This window comes from Quercus lobata, chromosome 12, assembly GCF_001633185.2.
Source record: "Quercus lobata isolate SW786 chromosome 12, ValleyOak3.0 Primary Assembly, whole genome shotgun sequence".
NCBI lineage: Eukaryota > Viridiplantae > Streptophyta > Magnoliopsida > Fagales > Fagaceae > Quercus > Quercus lobata.
Window position 1 is genome coordinate 31467693 of NC_044915.1, and position 19956 is coordinate 31487648.

The window sequence follows — 19956 nt, forward strand, 5'->3', positions numbered from 1 at the left end:
AAGGCTTACATCTCCCGGCATGATGCAAACATGTGTCCAAATTGGTCGTGTGTTTGCATTATGTCCAATCTGGTGCATTGAAGCATTAGACAAAAGTTTCTCCTTAATATGATATGTCTAGTTCTTTATGTTAGTAGTCATTTTTGTTGTCAAGAATCTTATATTTTAATGGAATTGTTTAATTATTTTCATAGAAAAACTTAGGTTCAAAATCTCCCACCTTCACTTGTTGTAATTGAGAAAAGAAAAAAAGAAAAAGATGTTTCTATATATTAATTAAGCAAATACTAAACATGTTTGCTTTTTGGATCCTGCCCCACTAGACGAAATTATTTATAAACAAGGATGGATGAAAATAAATTAAAAAGATATAAAAGATATATACATATATACACACATACATATGTGCATAGATGTGTACATACATATTTGTTTAAAAAGTGCTTTAATGAAAAATATCATGGTATTTGAGAAATGAGTAAACTAACACCATATAATTATCAATTCAATTTTATTATAAACAAATTTATATTGTTATATTTAACTAAATATTTCTTAGCAATTTTTTGGGGTATGAGAATAAGTAAATTAGATTATGGATAATTGCCCCGAGAAGGGTGGCTTGATGGTTGGGATCCATGAATCAGCTTTGTGGTCCCTTGTTTGAGCCCTGGCGAGTTCCTGGGGAGGAATATGGGTATCCCTGCTGAGGAGCCCCTAATTACCAGCTCTCTCGAGGTGTTAGGGTGAGATTTGTGGTCATCCCAAATCACAGTAGTTATGATTCAATCCAACATTCTCTAGCGGAGGATGCCCCTATGGTCACACCCAGGGGTGTGAGTCACAATGGTCGCTCCTACCCCCTTTCTCTCATAAAAAAAATTAAAAAATTAAAAAAAAAAAAAAAGATTATGGATAAATCAAATTGTTGCCTTATCAGTTTTGTACCCCACAATAAGACTAAAATACACTTTTAACCCTTAAATTTTAGGGTTGTTTCATTTTGACTATTTAGGTTTCAAAATTTTCATTTTAACCTTTCATATTGATTCCATTTTTATATTAGCCTAGTTATCCATTTCCGTTTTATTTGCAAACTTCTTGTGCATCATATGCATATTGTATAGTTAATTTTAAATTAAAATTAATAAATATGACAATTGGATATGATATTTCAATTACATAAATTAGAGGGTGAGACATTTGATGTAACATCAATTAAAATCAGTTAATATTTTTTTGTCGTTAATTAGAATAAAAATTTTATATAACATAATATCATATATAATTTTAAATTCATGATAAAATAAATCATCACCATTATCAATTTATTTTGAAAGGGAGAGGATGTTCTTCCCAAAAAAAAGGGGCTGGATGTAACGTAACTAGATAAACGCGTAGAATATTGCAAACAACAGTTGTTTTTTTGTTTTTGTCTTTTTCGAACATGTTTGAATTATCAAGTGTTAGATTATATTAGAATAAAAACAAGTGTGAACAGCTTAAACAAACAAAGTGTGCCCATTTTTACTTTGTGCCAACAATAAAAAAAATATAATAATAATAATAATAAAAAACAATAACTACAATTATATCATTGTTATGATAATAATAATGATAAGAACCCTTAGCTCAAGCGATTGATCTAGCGATTTGAGATTTTACAAGGTTCTAGGTTCAAAACTCCTATTTAATATTTTGAGATTGTCTTTAAGAAATTCTTTCATGTAATTAGTTGATGTGTGGGACAGAGAACTGCATACACCTAAGAGAATAATGAAAAGCGCGTTCTAATCACCCATTTAGAAAAAACAAAAACAGAAAATATTATAAGGATCATAGTTCATAAGGGGCCCGTAGTTGGATAGGTTCACCACTTGTACGCCAGCTAAAAGGAGATATTAGTTCTGCGTGGTTGTTGTAGTCAACCGCGCATGGTGAATTAATCATATCTTGACAAATTTGATACTGAACCATGATTAGTCACTCAAATACTGGGTTTTCTGTCACTCTGTTTCTGTCTCTCTCTGCGCCAGCCTATTCCTCTAAGCTTAGAAAATGGGGAAGAGATATTGTAGGTTACGTATGCTTAGTTCAACTTGTAAAAAGGGGCATCAAATCTCATATATAAGTACAAAAAATTATCTCTAAGTTGGAATATAAACGATTCTTACAAAGACATCAGTTCTGTCCACATTTGAATCTGCATGACACATCACACATGACATCTTTTCTTTTTTCTTTTTTTTTTTCCTTTGATGGGAGACATGACATCCTTTTGTTTCTTATTATAGTGTCTAAATCTCTTTCATGTGGTGGTAATGGTACAAGACAACAAAATGTTACTTTCATTATAATAAAAAATGGAATAAATTGTTGCATTATTTAATATTGATTAAGGAGTGTCTAGCAAATGATTGAATTGGTTTGCAATCAGATAAATCAATTTAAAAAAATAAAAACTAATGCATTTTTGAATTCATTTATCTTAATAATTTTATAAACAACTAGTATTATGCTATGCGATGCACGCTTTATTAATAATCATATGTAAATTAAAATTTTATATTTTTAAGTATTAAATATCAATTGTAAAATTAAAAAAAAATTTTAAATATAGAATCATATGTAAAGAAAAAATTATTATATATTAATTATAAATGCACATTGTGTAAGTCTAACTTTTTATCAAAAGCAAATATAAACTATAAAAAAAAATTAAAAATATAATAAAACTTTTTTTTTTTTTTTTTTTTAACTTTTTGTTAGCAAGATACTTCAACCCATCAGCTGGCACCGATTAAATCTTTTGCTTTACAATAAGTTGATTATCTATCTATAGCAACTTCACAAATGTTGTTGCGTTAACTTCAATCATATACTAGTAATTCACACTTGTGTAGGCATCCTTGTTTTCTACCACTCTGATATACTTAATTGTATATATTTGTTATTTTTGTATAATATCTCTAAAATGATCAATAAAATATTTTCAAATATTTGCATGAATAATATTATCCTAAAATACTTAGTACCAATTTTAAAACCAAACTAGGGGGGAAAATAAAGACAAAACTTAATTAAGAAAAGGCGTAAATGTACTTTTATTCCCTATATTTTGGCTTTTTTCCATTTTGGTCCCTATATTTTAATTTTACTACTTTTAGTCCCTAAACCAATTAACGCATGTTATTTTCGTCATTTCTATCAGTCAACCGACGGAAATATCTGAAGTGGTTGACGGAGGAATTAAAATATTATAAAAAAAATGCCACATCAGCATCTAATTTAAAAAATAATAATTTATCAATTTTAACTAAATAAAAAAAGGAAAAACAAAATTAAAAACAATAAAATACATAAATTTAGATCAAATTCATTTTGAACAAGAACACACAAGAACATGATCACAGATTTAAACATCAACCCAAGAACATTAGAGCACAAACCCAGAACCAAACACAAACTCAAATTTAAAAACACAAAGAACACAATAACAAACTAAATCAACCCCACGAACCCCAACCTAGATCAAATCCACAAAAATTCTAAGCTAAAAACTTCCAAATCAACCTTAGAGAGAGGAAAAGAGTGAGGGTGAGGTAGAGAGAGGTTTGAGAACCACTGATCTGGGATTCATAACAACTCAACTCCACCACCGATCTGGACCATAACAACACAACACCACCACCAATGTGGGCCCCACCAACACAGCACACCCACGATCTCAGTAAACACAACACACCCGCTACCCAAACTGACTTATCACCCTAACCAACCCCATTGCCTCCACTAAGAGAGAGTTATTTTAGGATTCTCCAGGAAACCCAAAAACTTAGCGGCTCCAAACCTAAAAGCTCGGCTACTCCAACAAACCCAGAAACTTAAAAACTCTAAGAAACCCAAAAACTCAATTTCTCTAGATTTGGATTCTCCAAGAAAGCCAAAAACTCGGCGGCTCCAAATCGATCCACCACCCAAACCCTCTCTGGCATCTACTCGTTGGCTCTCTCTCTCTCTCTCTCTCTTGATCTTCCCTCCCTCTCTTTCACGTCCTCAATCTTCTTTGCCCTTTTTCTCTCTCTGTTGAGCTAGGGTAGGGATTTTGGGATGGTTGTTTTGATTTTGGGATGGTTCTCTAGCCATGGGTGGTCTAGGTTTGGAGCAGATGAAAGAGAAATCAGAGAGACAAAATGGGCAGAGAGATTGAATGGGTAGAGGAAAGATTTAGTTTGTTATTGTGTTCTTTGTGTTTTTAAATTTGAGTTTGTGTTTGGTTCTGGGTTTGTGCTCTTATGTTCTTGTGTTGATGTTTAAATTGTGATCATGTTCTTGTATGTTCTTGTGTGTTCTTGTTCTTCTTGTGTTGATGTTTAAATCTGTGATCATGTTTTTGTGTGTTCTTGTTCAAAATGAATTAGATATAAATTTATGTATTTTATTGTTATTAATTCTGTTTTTTTTTTTTTTTTAGTTAAAATTGATAAATTATTTTTTAAAAAAAATTAGATGCTGATGTGGCATTTTTATAATATTTTAATTCCTCCATTAGCCACCTCAGATATTTTCGTCGATTGACTGATGGAAAGGACAAAAATAACACCCGTTAATTGGTTTAGGAACTAAAAGCGGTAAAATTAAAATATAGGGACCAAAATGGAAAAAAGCTAAAATGTAGGGACTAAAAGTACATTTACGCCTTAAGAAAAAGAAAGTTCAATTGCATTTGAAGACCTAAAATAAATTTCATTATTTCTTCACAACTTACCTTCTCATTAATGAGCACCAAATCTACACAAATAAGTTTACTATTTGACTTGATATTAATACATCCCACATCATTACTATAACTCTTACTTAGATATTCCAATAATCCTTTTCAGTGTGTGCATTTCATTGAAGAGGTTATATCTCTTGTCATCCTTTATGATAAAACCATATAATGAAACAAAATATCAAATTAATATTAACATCTAACCCTCTAATTAAGATGTCTATGTAAATTAATGTCTAAGCGTCAAATTAGTTTCAACATCTTACAACCTAGCTTAATTATTATAAATAAATAAATAAACCATCAAACACCCTAACTTATACTATCTAAGTACTTCCTTTAATTCAAAATTATATAAACATCTAACATCCTATGATGTCTCACATAATATAAGTCTAAAATCAATTGAATGAAAAATGAATGATGGCTATGGAACTAGTGTAAAAGGAGTTTGCATAAAGTATATGTAAATAAAGTATTATATTTTTATTATATATCAAATATGTGACAATCTTCAAGTATTGGAAAAATTATGATTAAAATTGACTAATATTTGCATTTTAGGCCTCAAGCTATCACCACTACACATTTACATGAAAAGAGCTCAAAAACCAAATTAAAAACTATATATATTAAAATGCTAAGAGCTTGTACCTCAACTTATATTTCCTGATGTTTCAATGGAGATGTACAAGATTTAAATTTCCTATCCCAATTACCAAATAATAATAATAATAATAACTAGCCTCATAATTTTATATTTATAACCAAATTTTTTACAAAAATCATAGAATTATCCATTCAAAATATATGTAGTTGAGAAAGTATAATATAATTTTTGTTTAGAGGCTTACCAATTTTGATAGGAAAATGCTTGACTATTGAGAAGAATTTAGTATATGAAAAAGAAAGAATAAAGAAGAAACTGAAGGAATATTGTGGATTTGCAGTTTAAGAGACCTCAACGTTATAAAGGGAAAGAGAGGAACAATTGAAAGAAGAATTCTTTTTTTATTCATGAAGTTGCAATTGATTTATGAGTTTTTTTTTTTTTTTTTTTTGATGTGATATGGGGCAGTTATTTTTAATAGGAAACTGTGGATGGGTTTTTTTTTAGGTGGGGTAGGTTTTTTTTTTGATAGAAGGTGGGATGGCTTTTTTTAGGAGAAGGTGGAGATTGTGGAGAGCTTTTACTTTTTCACTTTTTTTTTTTTTATTAATTTTTGTTGATTTATGATTTTAACCTCATTTTTTATTAGTTAGGAGTATTTTTGTAAGTCAAAAAAGTAATAACTAACTTTTTGAATCCTCTTAATATATAGAAAAGAGATAATAATAAGGCAAAAATGCAAAACTGATCCTCTAACTTTCAGTTTTTTTCATTTCAGTCCTCTAACTTTCAGTTTTGTCATTTCAGTCATCTAACTTTCAATTGTTGTCAATTTGGTACTTCGTTAAACTCCAGTTATGTTCTGTCGTTAATTGAGTTGGCTCTTTAAAAAAATTAAAATTAAAAAAACTGATATAAAAAAAAAAAACCGAGGACACCCAAATCATTCACTTGCCATCAAAACAAAGAATGGTGGAACTCATTAAAAGGCGTTTCCCTCTGATGCAAACAAGTTTCGCACACGGCCGAGCAGGAGTAGGAGCCATCGACGACGTCGTTGTTGAACTCATGGCAAAGAACACCAGGTGGCGACAACGCTTGTTGCAGTGGCGAATGGGAGTGGGAGGCGGAGACGGGGAACTCATCTGATACTCTTCTTCTTGTTGATGATCTCTTGTTGCTGCGTTGAGATGACAGCTGTTGAGAGACAGCGTCAAGAAATCTTGTTGCAAAGATCGCTCTCACTTGCCATTAAATTTTTTTTTTTTTTATATCAGTTTTTTTTTTAATTTTCTTTAAATTCAGAAATTTATTAAACAAAAAACCAAAACGACGTCATTTTGGCTCAATTAATGGCAGGACATAACTGGAGTTTAACGGAGTACCAAATTGACAACAATTGGAAGTTAGAGGACTGAAATGACAAAATTGAATGTTAGAGGACTGAAATGAAAAAGACTGAAAGTTAAAGGGTCAGTTTTGCATTTTTGCCTAATAATAATAATATTGAAAACAAAATTCCCATAATACACAAGCATGAAAAGGCCCAAAATTCAGTAAGTAAAAACAATTGAAAGTAGAGCTAAGTAAAGAAACACTATCGCATGAGAATTGAACTAGTAGATATAATCGAAAATGTTTTTGTCCTTGAAATGGAGAAAGACTCATGAAGAATTTTGAATTCTAATCAAGTTAGATTTATAATCAATATAAAAGGCCTCAAGTTTTATCCTCTATTGATAATGGAGTCATCAAATATATGTTGTAATTTTTATTTAGAGTACGTTTGGTACATTGAATGTAAATTACATTAGGAATAATAATCTTTATTGCTGGGAATAGAAGACATTGTAATGGAATAACTATTACTATTCATAAGTTTGATTGTTACATATGGAAAACTTGTAAAAGATGATGTATAAAGAAACTTTATATTTTTGGAAATATATTAATTTTAAAACTTATTATATATACTAAGGAATAGCCATTACATCAATTTTAAAGAGGAATAGCTATTCTTCAATTTAAAGAATAGTTATTCCAATGTAATAACTAATCCATGTAATAAAGATGTAACCAAATGACCGAATTGCTATTACACATGAATAACTATTCTATTACAGGAGTTATTACGGCGTACCAAATGTACCCTTATTTTTCAACAATGAAGGTTGCTTGTCTTAAGGCAATTTTATATTTTGGCAATTGACATTTGATAGAAATATTAGTTTATATATAATAATAATAATAATAAATTGCTAATATAAGTTTCTTTTGTATTTTGATTTATTTCAAGCAGTAAAGTTATACACATATTAATCGATACTATAGCCACAACTTAAGAGATGAAAATAACACTAAAGAGCCATACAGCGAACATTTAAAAACCCAAATAAAAATGATTTTGGGATCGTTTGGTATGTTATTTTAAGCAACACTCTTCAGTTTTTAAACAATATTACACGTATTTTCACATACTTTTTTAATCACATATATTTCAAAAAATACAAATAACGTTACTAGAACAACGTTATCAAACGGCCCCAAATTTCGAGTGCTTCCCAATACTTATCAGTTGCTCTCTTTTCTTTCTTGCTCCAACAGGTAAAGCACTCAAGTTAAAAGCACACGGACCCCTGACAGTAACGTTTCTATACAGAAGTTTGGCACCGAAGTTTCTCATTCAATGCACATTCCTCCTGGAAATTGAAAGATTCAATTAAAAATTGCAAGTAAAATCTGCAATCTCAGAGCTACTACAAGCAATTGGGCTTGGAGTTGAACAACCAAACAAAAGACTAACAGTATTGTATCTAAAAGTACTGAACCGAGTAGTGACTAAGAGTGCGATTGGAAAGCGCAAAGACGCACATTTGCGTTTTTGTAACTTTTTTTTTTTTTTTTTAAAAAGCCGGAACTTTTGACTTTTCTCCCTTGAACAGTATTCATATACTGTTTATGGACTCACAAACATCACTTTTCAAAAAAAAATTCATTAAAAATAGGTCCCACAATACTATTCACACATTTAAAAATTATTTTGCTACAGTATTTTTCAGTTTTCAGTTTTCAGCTCTATCCAAACGGACCTAGGTGAAAAAATGACTAAGGGTCTGTTTGGGATCCGCTTATTTTGCTGAAACTAAAAACTTTTTGCTGAAAATACTGTAAATAAAGGTAAAAGTTAGCTGAAATCATATAGTAAAACCCATAAATAGTACAAAAAAGTACAGTGGGATTCATAAATAATAGCAAAAATAAGCTAAATAGTAAAATAAGCTGGCAAAAACAATTTTTGCCAAACATACACTAAAAGTACATAAATATTGATATCTAACCCAGAGAAAATGAAGTATTGGTATAGGTCAATTCACCAAAAAAATTAGTTGAAATTTATGGCACATGGTATATGAAGAAACCTTCTGGTCAACCATACAGTCCTTTTTTATAAAAATAAGATTTTCAAAAAAATGGCAAGAAAGCCGTGTGGTGATAAAGGTCACTCTAGAAGATGTTGAAACAGTAGAGAGAGAACCAAACAAAAAACAAAACAAAAGTTTTTTTTATATTTTACAATCTATCAAAATAACGTCTAATTGCTGTATCATTACTATTACACTGCTTACCTGAAAAGCTTTTAAGAGACTGTAGCAGTGTCTTTGCTCTGCAACTGCTACAGCATATCTCTGTTTGAGAGCATCACAAACCTTCTGCTCCTCCAGAAGCCCAAGTTGCACCTTGTCTAGTTTCTATAAAATGGACACACTAGTCAGAACTCCAAATGATTGAAAGCAATTCCATAGAAAAGTACCAAAACAAGTTTGATATTCATTCCTATATTCACATTATTCGATTTTTTATGAAGATCACATTGGTCTAAAGCAAAGGCCCAATGGATATCCTCCCCAACCCCCCATTTTGCCAATGGATATTATTTGACCAACTGATCGTAGATAGAAAGACTTTTCTCACCCCAAAAAAAAAAACTTATTGCTAGTTGATAATTGATATACAATGTCCACTCATGTAACGGAAGTTGAAGAGTGTTGCAAAATTTGGACTTCAGAAAAAGGAGGAAAATACAACCTCTCCGGAAACAGCAATAAGTTCATTTTTATTTTTATTTATATAAAAAATAAATAAATAAAACGCAATGATCTTCAAATCCAACCACATATGCATCTCATTCTGGAGGAAGTAAATTCTTCTTCATAACAAGTATAGGGACCTATGAAGCACTGTCAGGTTGTTTCCTAAGCATCTCAAACAGAAAATATAATGACAATGATATTCTGGATATTTGAAGACTTATCTATTAATTATATTGAAAGCAAGAAGTTCTGAGAGCTGCCCAAGAAGCTATCAAACCTTCTTTCATCTTTGAAGTTCATAATTGAAGAGGGGGGAAATTACAATCACCTGCTGACTGCTCTTCACAATTCCCTCCATGGAATCAATCAGTTTCATGCGACCGGCAGTGCTAGTAATGGCATCTTGGAACTGTAGAAAGTTGAGGAGACAGTAGATGAGAATTATGCTAGCACAGAAAGGGCTGTAACTCTTGCAACATTATTAAATTACTGAAAACAGCAGCATGCTTTACACTACAGTTCAGGACATTCTAGATAGTCATATTATTTGACTATATATGGAAGATTTTTGTATGTCCAACCTTGTATATTAACATCACATGTATGTTAGAATGTTGCAAGTTTATTCACAAAACACATTTCAGTTTTCTTCTAACCCAGGAAGCAGCACTTAAAACTAATAACCTGTGCACAAATGTGGCATAGACCACTTTTTTCAATTTCTTGGACAGCATACTACTACTATAAGTATCTTCAGTTTGTAACCCAGCCTAGATTTCAATCTAAATGCATGGGCCTGAAATTTAGGGAGCTTTTACAGTCCAAGGTGGTGGTCAATCATTTTAAGTCTTATAGTTAGTTGCACTAAACATCAAATCAAGATATCAGAAACTGCTTAAATATAATTAAGGTTGGTGGTAACTGGTAAGTCAATGTAGTCTTAACTATATCTCAAATTATGTAAATTAGATAACAGTATGTCCAAATCTTGTTCATCAATGACCTTTAGGTTAAATGTGGCATTTCTTGGTGTTTCAAACATAAACATCTGGTATTTAAATCTCCCCTCCAGGCTCCACCACTCAAAATGTAAATTTAAAAAATAATGTCCAAATCTTGTTCCCTTCGTAGAATGGATTTTTTTTTTTGGAGGTGGGGTAAGGGGGGGGGGGGGGGGAGATGATGTGGAGTGAATTATGCAAACCATGCATCTATATATACTTTTAAATGCAGTACAGATCTCCTTAGTCAGTCACCCACATCCTTTATTTTCTCCAGGTACTTCCTTGGCAACTCTTTTAATACAACCAGTCATTTCATTCCACAGCTTATCTACATCTTCATCTGGATCTCAGTTGCCTTCTTTGATCATTTCATTTTTGAACGCTTTTTGTTTCTACCTTCAAACCCCACCACCTAATTTTTGGGTTTCTCTGTCTATTATATCATTTTTTCCTTCTTCTAATACAAATAGCCAGTATCACTGACCTATGTTGAGTAGATACACTTTCTCTTGGTATCACCTTACAATCTTTACATCTAATATAAACTTTTTGAGTAAGAATGAAATCTAATTGGCTAACATTTGTCCTACTTTTAAAAGTAATTAAGTGTGAGTTCCTCTTCTTTAACCAAGAGTTTTATAATATGAAATCACATATCGCAAACTCTAGAATAGCATCCCCTGAATTGTTCCTTACTCCATCTCCTTTTTTTTTTTTTGATAAGTAAGAAAGAATTATATTCAAAAAGCTACTTTATGCAAAAGGGCATAAGGCAGACCAAAGATTACAAAAAGAGGGAAACAAAATAACAAAGAGGAAATTAATTACAAAGGAGAGAGCTAAGGAACAAAGGAGAGAGAATCACTAGACGTGAGTCCCCAAGTCCTAGACCAATCAAAAAGAGAACCACAAAAAGAAGTAAGCAACTGATCCCCAGAACTTTCCATGTCTTCAAAAGTCCACCGATTATGCTTCCTCCAAATACACCACATTAAACACAATGAAACAACATTCCAAATGCAAGATGAGTGCTTTCCCAACCAAATCCACCAACTAAAAAGTGTGTTTGCAACTGATCTTGGTAAGACCCATGAATTCTTTCAAAACCCCCCCACCATTTTTTCCAACATGATTAGTCAAGTCTCCTCCAATAAAAGTGTTTTTTCTTAATATTTTTGAATCAATTTATCCATGTGTTCCTAATATTTTTTCTTAATGGATTATCCCAACCTTATTTCGGGAATGTACAAACTACTATATTAATTTTCTACTCTCCTAAAACAAGTTTAATTAACATGATTAACATGATTATATCCCCTATGCTTCTAGTAAATTGTTGTGAATAAAAACAAGTTTAAAGCAACCATTTGATTCAGTTCCTGCACCAAAATTGTGAGAGAGAGAGAGCATATTCTAGAATATAGAATATATTCCTGTCTTGTTTGACTGTACCTGTGAACTTATTGAATTCAACAAGGATGTTTCTTTTAGCATCAGTTCCTTTATCTCCAAAAGAGCATTATAGGTACCATAACATTTACGAGTTTGTCGAAGTTTTTCCTGCACAGTAGCAAAACCCTAGCATAAATTTATATAAGAGCTAAAGAAAACATACAAACTAATGCAGGCTTGGGGGAAAAAAGGCATTCCAATCGACTGCAAAGACCATTGTTAAACCTGGATATGGACATACAGTTCAGAAAATCGACGTTCATACCTGCAACATATTTATAAAGAAAGTAAGCAGAACATTCAAAAGTGATTACTTTTGAAATCTTGTGTTTACCATCCATAAGGTATGAGCAACTGAAAACAGGAGATTCTTGCGTACACATATTGTGTACATGAGATATCTCCTCTATTCTATTAAAATTGTATTACTTACTAAAGAAAAAGGTATGAGAGACTGACGTGCAGTTGGGCTAGCTTTTAGCCTTTTTCCATTAGCTTATGAGCTTTACTTGTTTATGCACAGATTTTAAAGCTTTACTTTTCTAGGTACAACTGCACTTTTGCCAACTTTCAGGAAAAATAAAAACTTCTAATCCAAATGTACATAGAAAAGGGGCAAATCATAAATTCTGATATAGATAAGTGCATTTGCAGCATTTGAAGAACTTAGATTCATAAGAGCATGGCCCAAAAACGAGTGCAACCAAAATGAGGATGGTAACATAGATGAGTGGTGGCACAAGAAAAAATAGAATGAGAAACAGACATATTCATGATAAAGTGGGTCCCCAATGAGGTGAAAACAAGGGAAAATTGAATTAGATGACTTTGTAACGTTTGGCTTAAAGAAACAAAAACAACAAGTCACAATGGATAAAGAAAGACCAAAATGAAGAAACAACTTTATAGTTGTTCCTAGACGATAAAATCAAGACCTGCTCAAAATTTTAAAGACTTTCACAATGGAAGTAACAAAACAAAAGGAAAAGATAGGAATATAATAATGTGATTTTTTTTTTAAGATAGAAATATCAACTTCATATAAACGGAGAAACCAACTACCAAATTTTTATTCACAACAATTTACTAGAAGCATGAACAATTCCAAATGGTTTTGTACAAAGACATGCCTCTTTGAATCTTATTTCAAATTATTACTGATATCTGCCAACTTCATTGATGCCATTAGCTCCCCAACTTTTCAAAAAACCTATCATGACAGAAAATGGATACTAACTGAACCTGTAACATTTTAAGCTGTTGTAAATCTTATGTGGCACTCTATTAATGAAAGCTCTATTATCTAATCTGAAAAATATTATGGGAAAAGAAATGTATTAGGATTATTTTCAACTAATTATTCTGATAATTGTCCAAATAATGGCACTGAAATCCAATTTGAGAAGACCAATAACTTAGAAGGGAGTAGTAGGATAGTGAGAGCTTCTGCTCTGTAAAACACTAAAACCTCTGTAAGTAAAAGGTCCTTAAGTTCAATAAGACTTACAGTACCATTGAATTGAAACTAATTCTTGTAATTATCAAACTCCATGTAAGTATGAAACCATTTCAATGCAACAGAAACAATTAAATTTTAAGGAGTAATAAAATGTCAATAAGAAAAGTGAAATGAAAGTCAGGAACAACAAAAATAACAACATACTGGATGAGTTCTGATTGGGATGGCACATCATCAAGTTGCCGTTTTACTGCCACAATTGCCCTATATCTAGCTGCAAGTTCCTACAAGAAGCATAAACCATATATTATTTAAGCTTATTATTAATTGATGATTTTTTATGCCAGGGATAATTAAAATCAAGGTGATTTTCTCACAAAAGAGAAGGCAAATATATGAAACAAGAGAGTGAATTATAGAAGGAACAAAAGAATAAATAAACAAATTCTAGATGATAAGCTTGATATGTCAAAATTGAAGAGGCAGTCTTTTTATATGAGAAAACCCTACTTTACTAAATACACTTGGATCCAAAGAGAGAAATAATTCCTCAGTTGTAGCATCATGAAATGGATAGTTAATTTATTTTTAAGTTTAGATGCTGCTGTTGGTTTGGATAAGGCATATCTAGCACTGTTGTTTTGAGACTGCAATGGAAGAGTAGTACATCCTTTAACAACAATGACCACAGTTGTGCTTACAGAAGCGGCTGAAGCAGAAAGTATTCGATGGGCACTACAAGTGATCAAGAGAAACTACTGATGGTAGAGATTGAAAGTGATTCCAAGTTGTGTATTGATGCCATTAAAAGACCGGCTGCAGGTACATCTTGACAGTCTGGAGCAATTTTAGATGATATCAAAAGCATGGCGAGCGATCTCGGTGAGTGCTCTTTTCATTTGGGTTCCTAGAGAGGCTAACAAAGTCACTCATGTGCTGGGTAGTGAGCCTTACAAATAGAGATTGAGGGTCTAATTCCATCCAATATTTCAAAGCTAAGATGTGGATGAGATAAGAAATACTATTAAGATGTGGATGAGATAAGAATAATGCATACTTCTAGGAAAGGAAATGAACCAGCTTTGATCAATTAATTAAATTGTCTAAAAAGCATATTATACCTGAACTTGTGCCTTAACTTTCTTTGGCCACAAAAGGAAATTTAAACGAATAAAAAGATGAGATTTCTTAACTAAATTTTTTTACCCTTTTTGCTGAATTCAGTTTCTCCAGTGGTTCAATAAAAGACTGATTTAGACTATGAGAGAGACTCTTGCTATCACAGCCACTTGCTATTCTTCCCTCCAATTCAATAACCTCAGCTTGCAGCTCCAACCGTGTTACATTACAATTAAGCTGGAATTCAGATTCTTGCCTTTCCAGATGCTGAACAAACCTTCCAATAATTAGCATAGACAGCTAAATGAAATGCATAAATGAGGCAAGATTAACAAATAAGGATACAAAGTAAGATTACACATAGAATAGAATCTCTCTTGTCAACTGACAAGGAAATTGATACAACAAACTAGTACATGCAAGTTCTGTCCCATAATGGATGCTTTACTGAACTGATACATAATTAATGTTTTACGTGCATATTATGATAATTTTTAGTTTAAAAGAAAAACAAAAAATATTAAAAGAAATTATTTGTTTCATTAAGGGAAATTGAGTGATAGAGATGGAGAGAATTTTTGTTTAAAAGAAAAAAGAAAAAAAGTTAAAGAAGTATCTCATGGTATCCAAGAGTATATGTATCAAATATGGAAACAACTGCTAATTTGAAGTATCCATGTTTCCTAGAATAGAGATTACTTTATTCCAATTTAAACATGTTACACAAAACAAAAACAAAAGACATAATCTATAATGTTAGTAAAGATATTATTTTGGTGGCAAACAGTAAAGAAAGACTTGACCATACAGCAGTCATCAAGACTCTAATTTCTAGCTGAACTCATTGAAACTCTCAAATCTCATGGGAATCAGCCAGTAATGTGTTTAAAAAATTCTTTCCAAATCTTGAATACTTAAACATGTACATATACAACAACAACAACACACAAAGCTTTAGTCCCAAAATTTTGGGGTCATCTATGGATACTCAACATATCAGTTAGGGTCAGTCATATGTATCCTTTGCCTCCATTCTACTCTATCTAGAGTCATATTCTCTGATACTCCCTTAATTGACATGTCATTTTTTATTACTTTTACTAATGTGAGTTTTGGTCTCTTTCTCTACCTTTTTTCATTCCCTCAACTTAGATAAACTTCCTCTTTCTTACTGATGCATTAGTCGCTCTCCTTTGCACATGACCAAACCATCTTAAGCGACTCTCCCTCATCAATGAAAGTAAACATATACATTTATACACACATAAATAATAAATATATATATATATATAATATGTATGTACATACATAAACACAGACAAACATGTATATAATATAGAACATAGATGCACTAAAAGGGGTAAATCATTGAAAGGCACCTCATGGTTCTTCAATTAAATTCAAGCTTAAGACAGATCAATCACAATCTCAGTCACCAAATATGTTAGTGATTTTCTAATGTTCAATCTGACATCAAGAAATAAGATCCGGCATTCTGTTTTAACCATGATGAAACTTTTGGTGATTCTTAGTATGTTACATATAGGAGAACCTATAAACATTGACATGGAGCCCTCAGAGCTAACTCCACCTAGAAAAGCATTCCCCAATATCAAGAGAGAGAACAGTCTGATGACTGATAGGGAATTGGGTATCAGGCTTCTCTGCAGTTTGTGGCAGAAACTGCATCATGGAGCACAATCCCTGTGATGGCTTCTTCCAGGTGTGTAAATGGAAAATTTAATAAATCACATGAATCAAGATGCAGACATAAATAGAGTTCACATTTGAGTAAGACCTCTGAATACACTCACTGAACAGAAAGACGGCACACCTTTAATGACTCCATGAGTGATATCAATTTCTGCACGGCAATACTAGCACCCTCCTTATCTATTCTTTCTCGTAAAAGTTTGAGTTGGTTCATAACGTTGAGCTCTTGTTGATTCTGGAGCATAGCAAATAAAGAATATAAGAAAAGTTAAAATGACCAGAGGTCTTCAAATCAATCCAACCACCACAAAATCTATTGTTTAAAAATAATGCCCCTGAAATATATCACTTCAACAGGAAAGCCAAGACATCATGCTCGGAAAATATTCAGAAAACTAAAAACAAAAAACTTATTACATGAACCTCAACCAGAACTAGTTCTTTTACGTATACAATATAGAACATCTCCGCCACCAATTCCCCCAAATTCCAATCAACATCTCAATCAATGTTCCTGCATTGTTCAATTCCTCCCTCAGTTTCATTGAAAGTATGTTCCTCCTCTTCAATGGAATGTCCATTGTAAGTAACCTATGCTTCCTAATATTAAAACTAGCATAATGTTAAATTAAAATTTTTCTTTTTCCAACTAAAAAAATTTTAACCAAAAAAAAAAAAAAAAAATCAAACACCCACAACATCCTAGAAAAACTAAGGTTTCAAGATTAAGTTTTCAATTCATTTAAATTTATTTTTGGTCTCAGTGTCCCTCAAGCATTGGTTCCTCCCCAATAGGGACTACTATGTCTATGGTCACACCCAGATAAGATCCACCTTCCCTTTACCCTTATTCACTCTAGTGTGTTTGGCATTTGATTATAAAAGCTAGCTTTTTGCTTATTTTATATACCATTTGTGGGTCCGAAATTACTTTTTATCTCAACTTTATTTCAAATAATTAAAATTCTATCATTTTTGAAATAAGCTAGCTTTAAACTTTTTGTCTCACGATATGCAAATAAGCGAAATAAGCCAGCCTTGAGTGTTCCCACTTTATACTCCAATTGCAATGTTGTATACATGCATTAGTCAAAGTCAATTGTACTGATGAAAAAGTTACCTCATCATCACTGAGGCTGAGACGAATCCGATAAACAAGCCATTGTACAACAGGGAAAATGGCATTGCAGTCTAGGGTTTCAATTTGATAAGCTTCAAGAGAGTGTGGGCATCCCATCGATCTCAAAGATTCCTCAATCCCCTGCTTCCCAATTTCACTGTAACATCAACATCAATATCAACGACGAAGAGAATTAAAACTTGATTATTCATTCATTGCGATCATATCGTAAACGGTGTTTCTTAGAGAGAGAGAGAGAGAGAGAGATACTTGCATTTCCTCCTGTTGTGTTAGGGTTTCGTCGTCGGGAACTTCGTCGAACCGGGGACCATCGGAGTTGACGGCGGCCACGCACCAGGCGAGGCCGCCGGAGAGCCTTTTGGAGGCCGAGATATCGGTTTTTCGGGCGTCGGCATAACCGACTGAGAGGAGAAGATCCAAAATCGGATCAAGAGAACTCGTTGACTCGGACTGGAACTCGGCCATGTCGGTTGTTTTACAGTTACTCGTGAGCGAGAGCGGGTTTTGACTTTGCCAACCGTTTTAAGTTTTTTTAAATGCCAAAATGCTAACACGCTCCTTGGGTATGTGCGTCAATCGGATAAATGAGTTTTTTTTTTTTTTAAGAGTAAATTGCAAACAATGCCCTCTAGAGTTTAGAGTTGTTTAGATTTTATATTCTTAAACTTCTGAATTTAAGGGTGTAATATCTAAACACCTTTAAACTTTAAGGGGTAAAATTTAAATTTTGAAATGTTAGGATATAAAATCTAATAACCCAAATTTTAGGAAAGAAAATTCTAAATTTTGAAACTTTAAGGTGTAAATTCAAACACCCCAAAACTTTGGAAGTGTAACAATCTACCCTTTTTTTTTTATAACTTTTTTTTGTTTTTAGTCCAATATTTCTATAACTCTTGAGCCTTTTATATTTATATTAAACTCTTATTAACAAAAAAAAAAAATCATGTCCGCCCCACTAAATATATGATAGTCACATGATTTTTTTTTTTTTTTTGGTCCATAACAGCTAAAGCTAACAGAAATTAGTTCCAATGGTCAATTGGTGGATATAAAAATCTCAAGAAGTTATAAGGAATAATTTAAATTCCAAAGGTTTGGGTGCAAGAATTAAAACTCTAAAAAGATCGATGTTGATTTTAAATAGTATTTAGGTAGATGGGTTGTGAAATCAATTATGGGAAGTCAATTTAAGCCTTGGATCAAAAACTAAACTATGCAATCATTCGACCACTAATTAGTGAGTCCCTTCTTCCAATTGATAAGTTATAGCAGTCATTCTTAAAAGTCGTTTCCTCAAACTCTCTTTTTACATCAACATTTATATCCTAAACCATCATATTTAATGTCACTGAGTAACGTTCCATCCGCATGTATACTGACTGGGAGTTCTACCGCGGCTGGCTGACACATATCTCCTTAGATGAATTTAGAGGACAAGCAACTGGAAACTCGCGGGTGAAGGATTTTCCCACCAGAACCAATCACTCATACACCTATAAAAAGACTCGTCCATTCTTTGGAGTAAGGTATGCAAATATTGGCACTGCTATCACACTCATTTCTCTTATTCTCTCACTAGTTTACTGGCTTATCCATTGGAGAAAGAAGACAAACTAACTCCTGGTAAGAGCTAAACAAAGAAAAGAAAAGGATATAAACAACTAGTACATTTAGGACAGGTGTCAAAGATAAAAGGTAGAATTTTGGTATCCGGACTTTTAACAAAGATATAAGTAGGCTAGCACTTTTGTGATTGCAAGGGTCTATTGGGCCTAGAACTTTTTGAGCCATGTTTTGGAAATTCCAATTACTAGAGCACCAATTCTTTAGGGCGCTTAACCAGACACAAAAATCCAAGACTTGCAATTTGTTAAAGGTAAGATAGAATCTAATTTTTTTTTTTTTTTTTTTTTAGAAGAAGATAGGATCTAAGTTGAATGGATTTAGATGGGAGAAAAAGCATCCTTCAATGGGCAGTAATCTAATAAACCGCCTAGCTCAATCCATTCTATCATTTATCATGTCTTCCTACTAGCTAACAAAGAAGATATGCCCTAAACTGAATGTTGCAAGCAAGAATTTTTGCTAGATTTCAAGCAAATCAGATGGGAAATTTCTGGATTGGAAGTTTTGGGACAGATTATGTCAATCTAAAAAGTTTGTCTTCCCAAGATATGAAGATTTTAGACTAAAATACATTTTTGGACCTTAACATTTGGGATTATTTTTATTTTGACCCTTGATGTTTGATTCCTTTTTAATATTGGTCATGCTATCCATTTTCACTAATCTAACCAACAGACACCCTTTAGATTTAACTATTTCATAGAATACTATCTCTAAAATGTTGTGGAATGCAAGAATTTAATTGTAGGTAGAAAAACATATTATGGATGATCAAATTACTAATGGAAATAGACAGTAGAACTAATATGAAAATGGAATCAAACATAAAATGCCAAAATATAAATTTTGAAACGTATGGCCAAAATAAAAACAACTCAAAATTTTAAGGGTAAAACGTGTACACTAATCAAGATTTAATTAGGAGATGATACCATCCAAACCACAATTGAGTTATATAAAAAAT

At 32.3% G+C, this 19956-nt stretch overlaps 1 protein-coding gene across 3 annotated transcripts; it reads right to left on the bottom strand.

Moving 5' to 3' along the window:
* Positions 1-7759: 7759 nt before the first annotated feature.
* LOC115970029 (coiled-coil domain-containing protein 93) lies at positions 7760-17934 on the bottom strand. 3 transcript variants are annotated; one of them, XM_031089687.1, is made up of 10 exons: positions 17617-17934; positions 17343-17499; positions 16324-16457; positions 14597-14786; positions 13595-13674; positions 12157-12196; positions 11932-12039; positions 9804-9884; positions 9011-9133; positions 7760-8083 (listed from the first exon to the last, which is right to left on the bottom strand). In XM_031089687.1, the coding sequence occupies exons 1-10, from the start codon at positions 17826-17828 to the stop codon at positions 8036-8038; spliced, it is 1173 nt and encodes a 390-aa protein (XP_030945547.1). In that variant the 5' UTR covers positions 17829-17934; the 3' UTR covers positions 7760-8035. The 3 variants fall into 3 exon arrangements, with proteins under 3 accessions (XP_030945547.1, XP_030945548.1, XP_030945549.1); XM_031089688.1 differs by having other exon boundaries at positions 14597-14776; positions 16344-16457; positions 17617-17931; XM_031089689.1 differs by having other exon boundaries at positions 17613-17703.
* Positions 17935-19956: the final 2022 nt, after the last annotated feature.

What these genes read in the sequence shown, in the direction of transcription:
- LOC115970029 (XM_031089687.1), bottom strand. Translation starts at nt 17,828, where the DNA reads ATGGCCGAGTTCCAGTCCGAGTCAACGAGTTCTCTTGATCCGATTTTG. An exon ending in AACTGAATTCAGCAAAAAGG is followed by an intron (nt 13,675 to 14,596) that starts GTAAAAAAATTT and finishes TGCTTCTTGTAG; the next exon opens with GAACTTGCAGCTAGATATAG. An exon ending in TGAATTCAATAAGTTCACAG is followed by an intron (nt 9,885 to 11,931) that starts GTACAGTCAAAC and finishes AACTTTCTACAG; the next exon opens with TTCCAAGATGCCATTACTAG.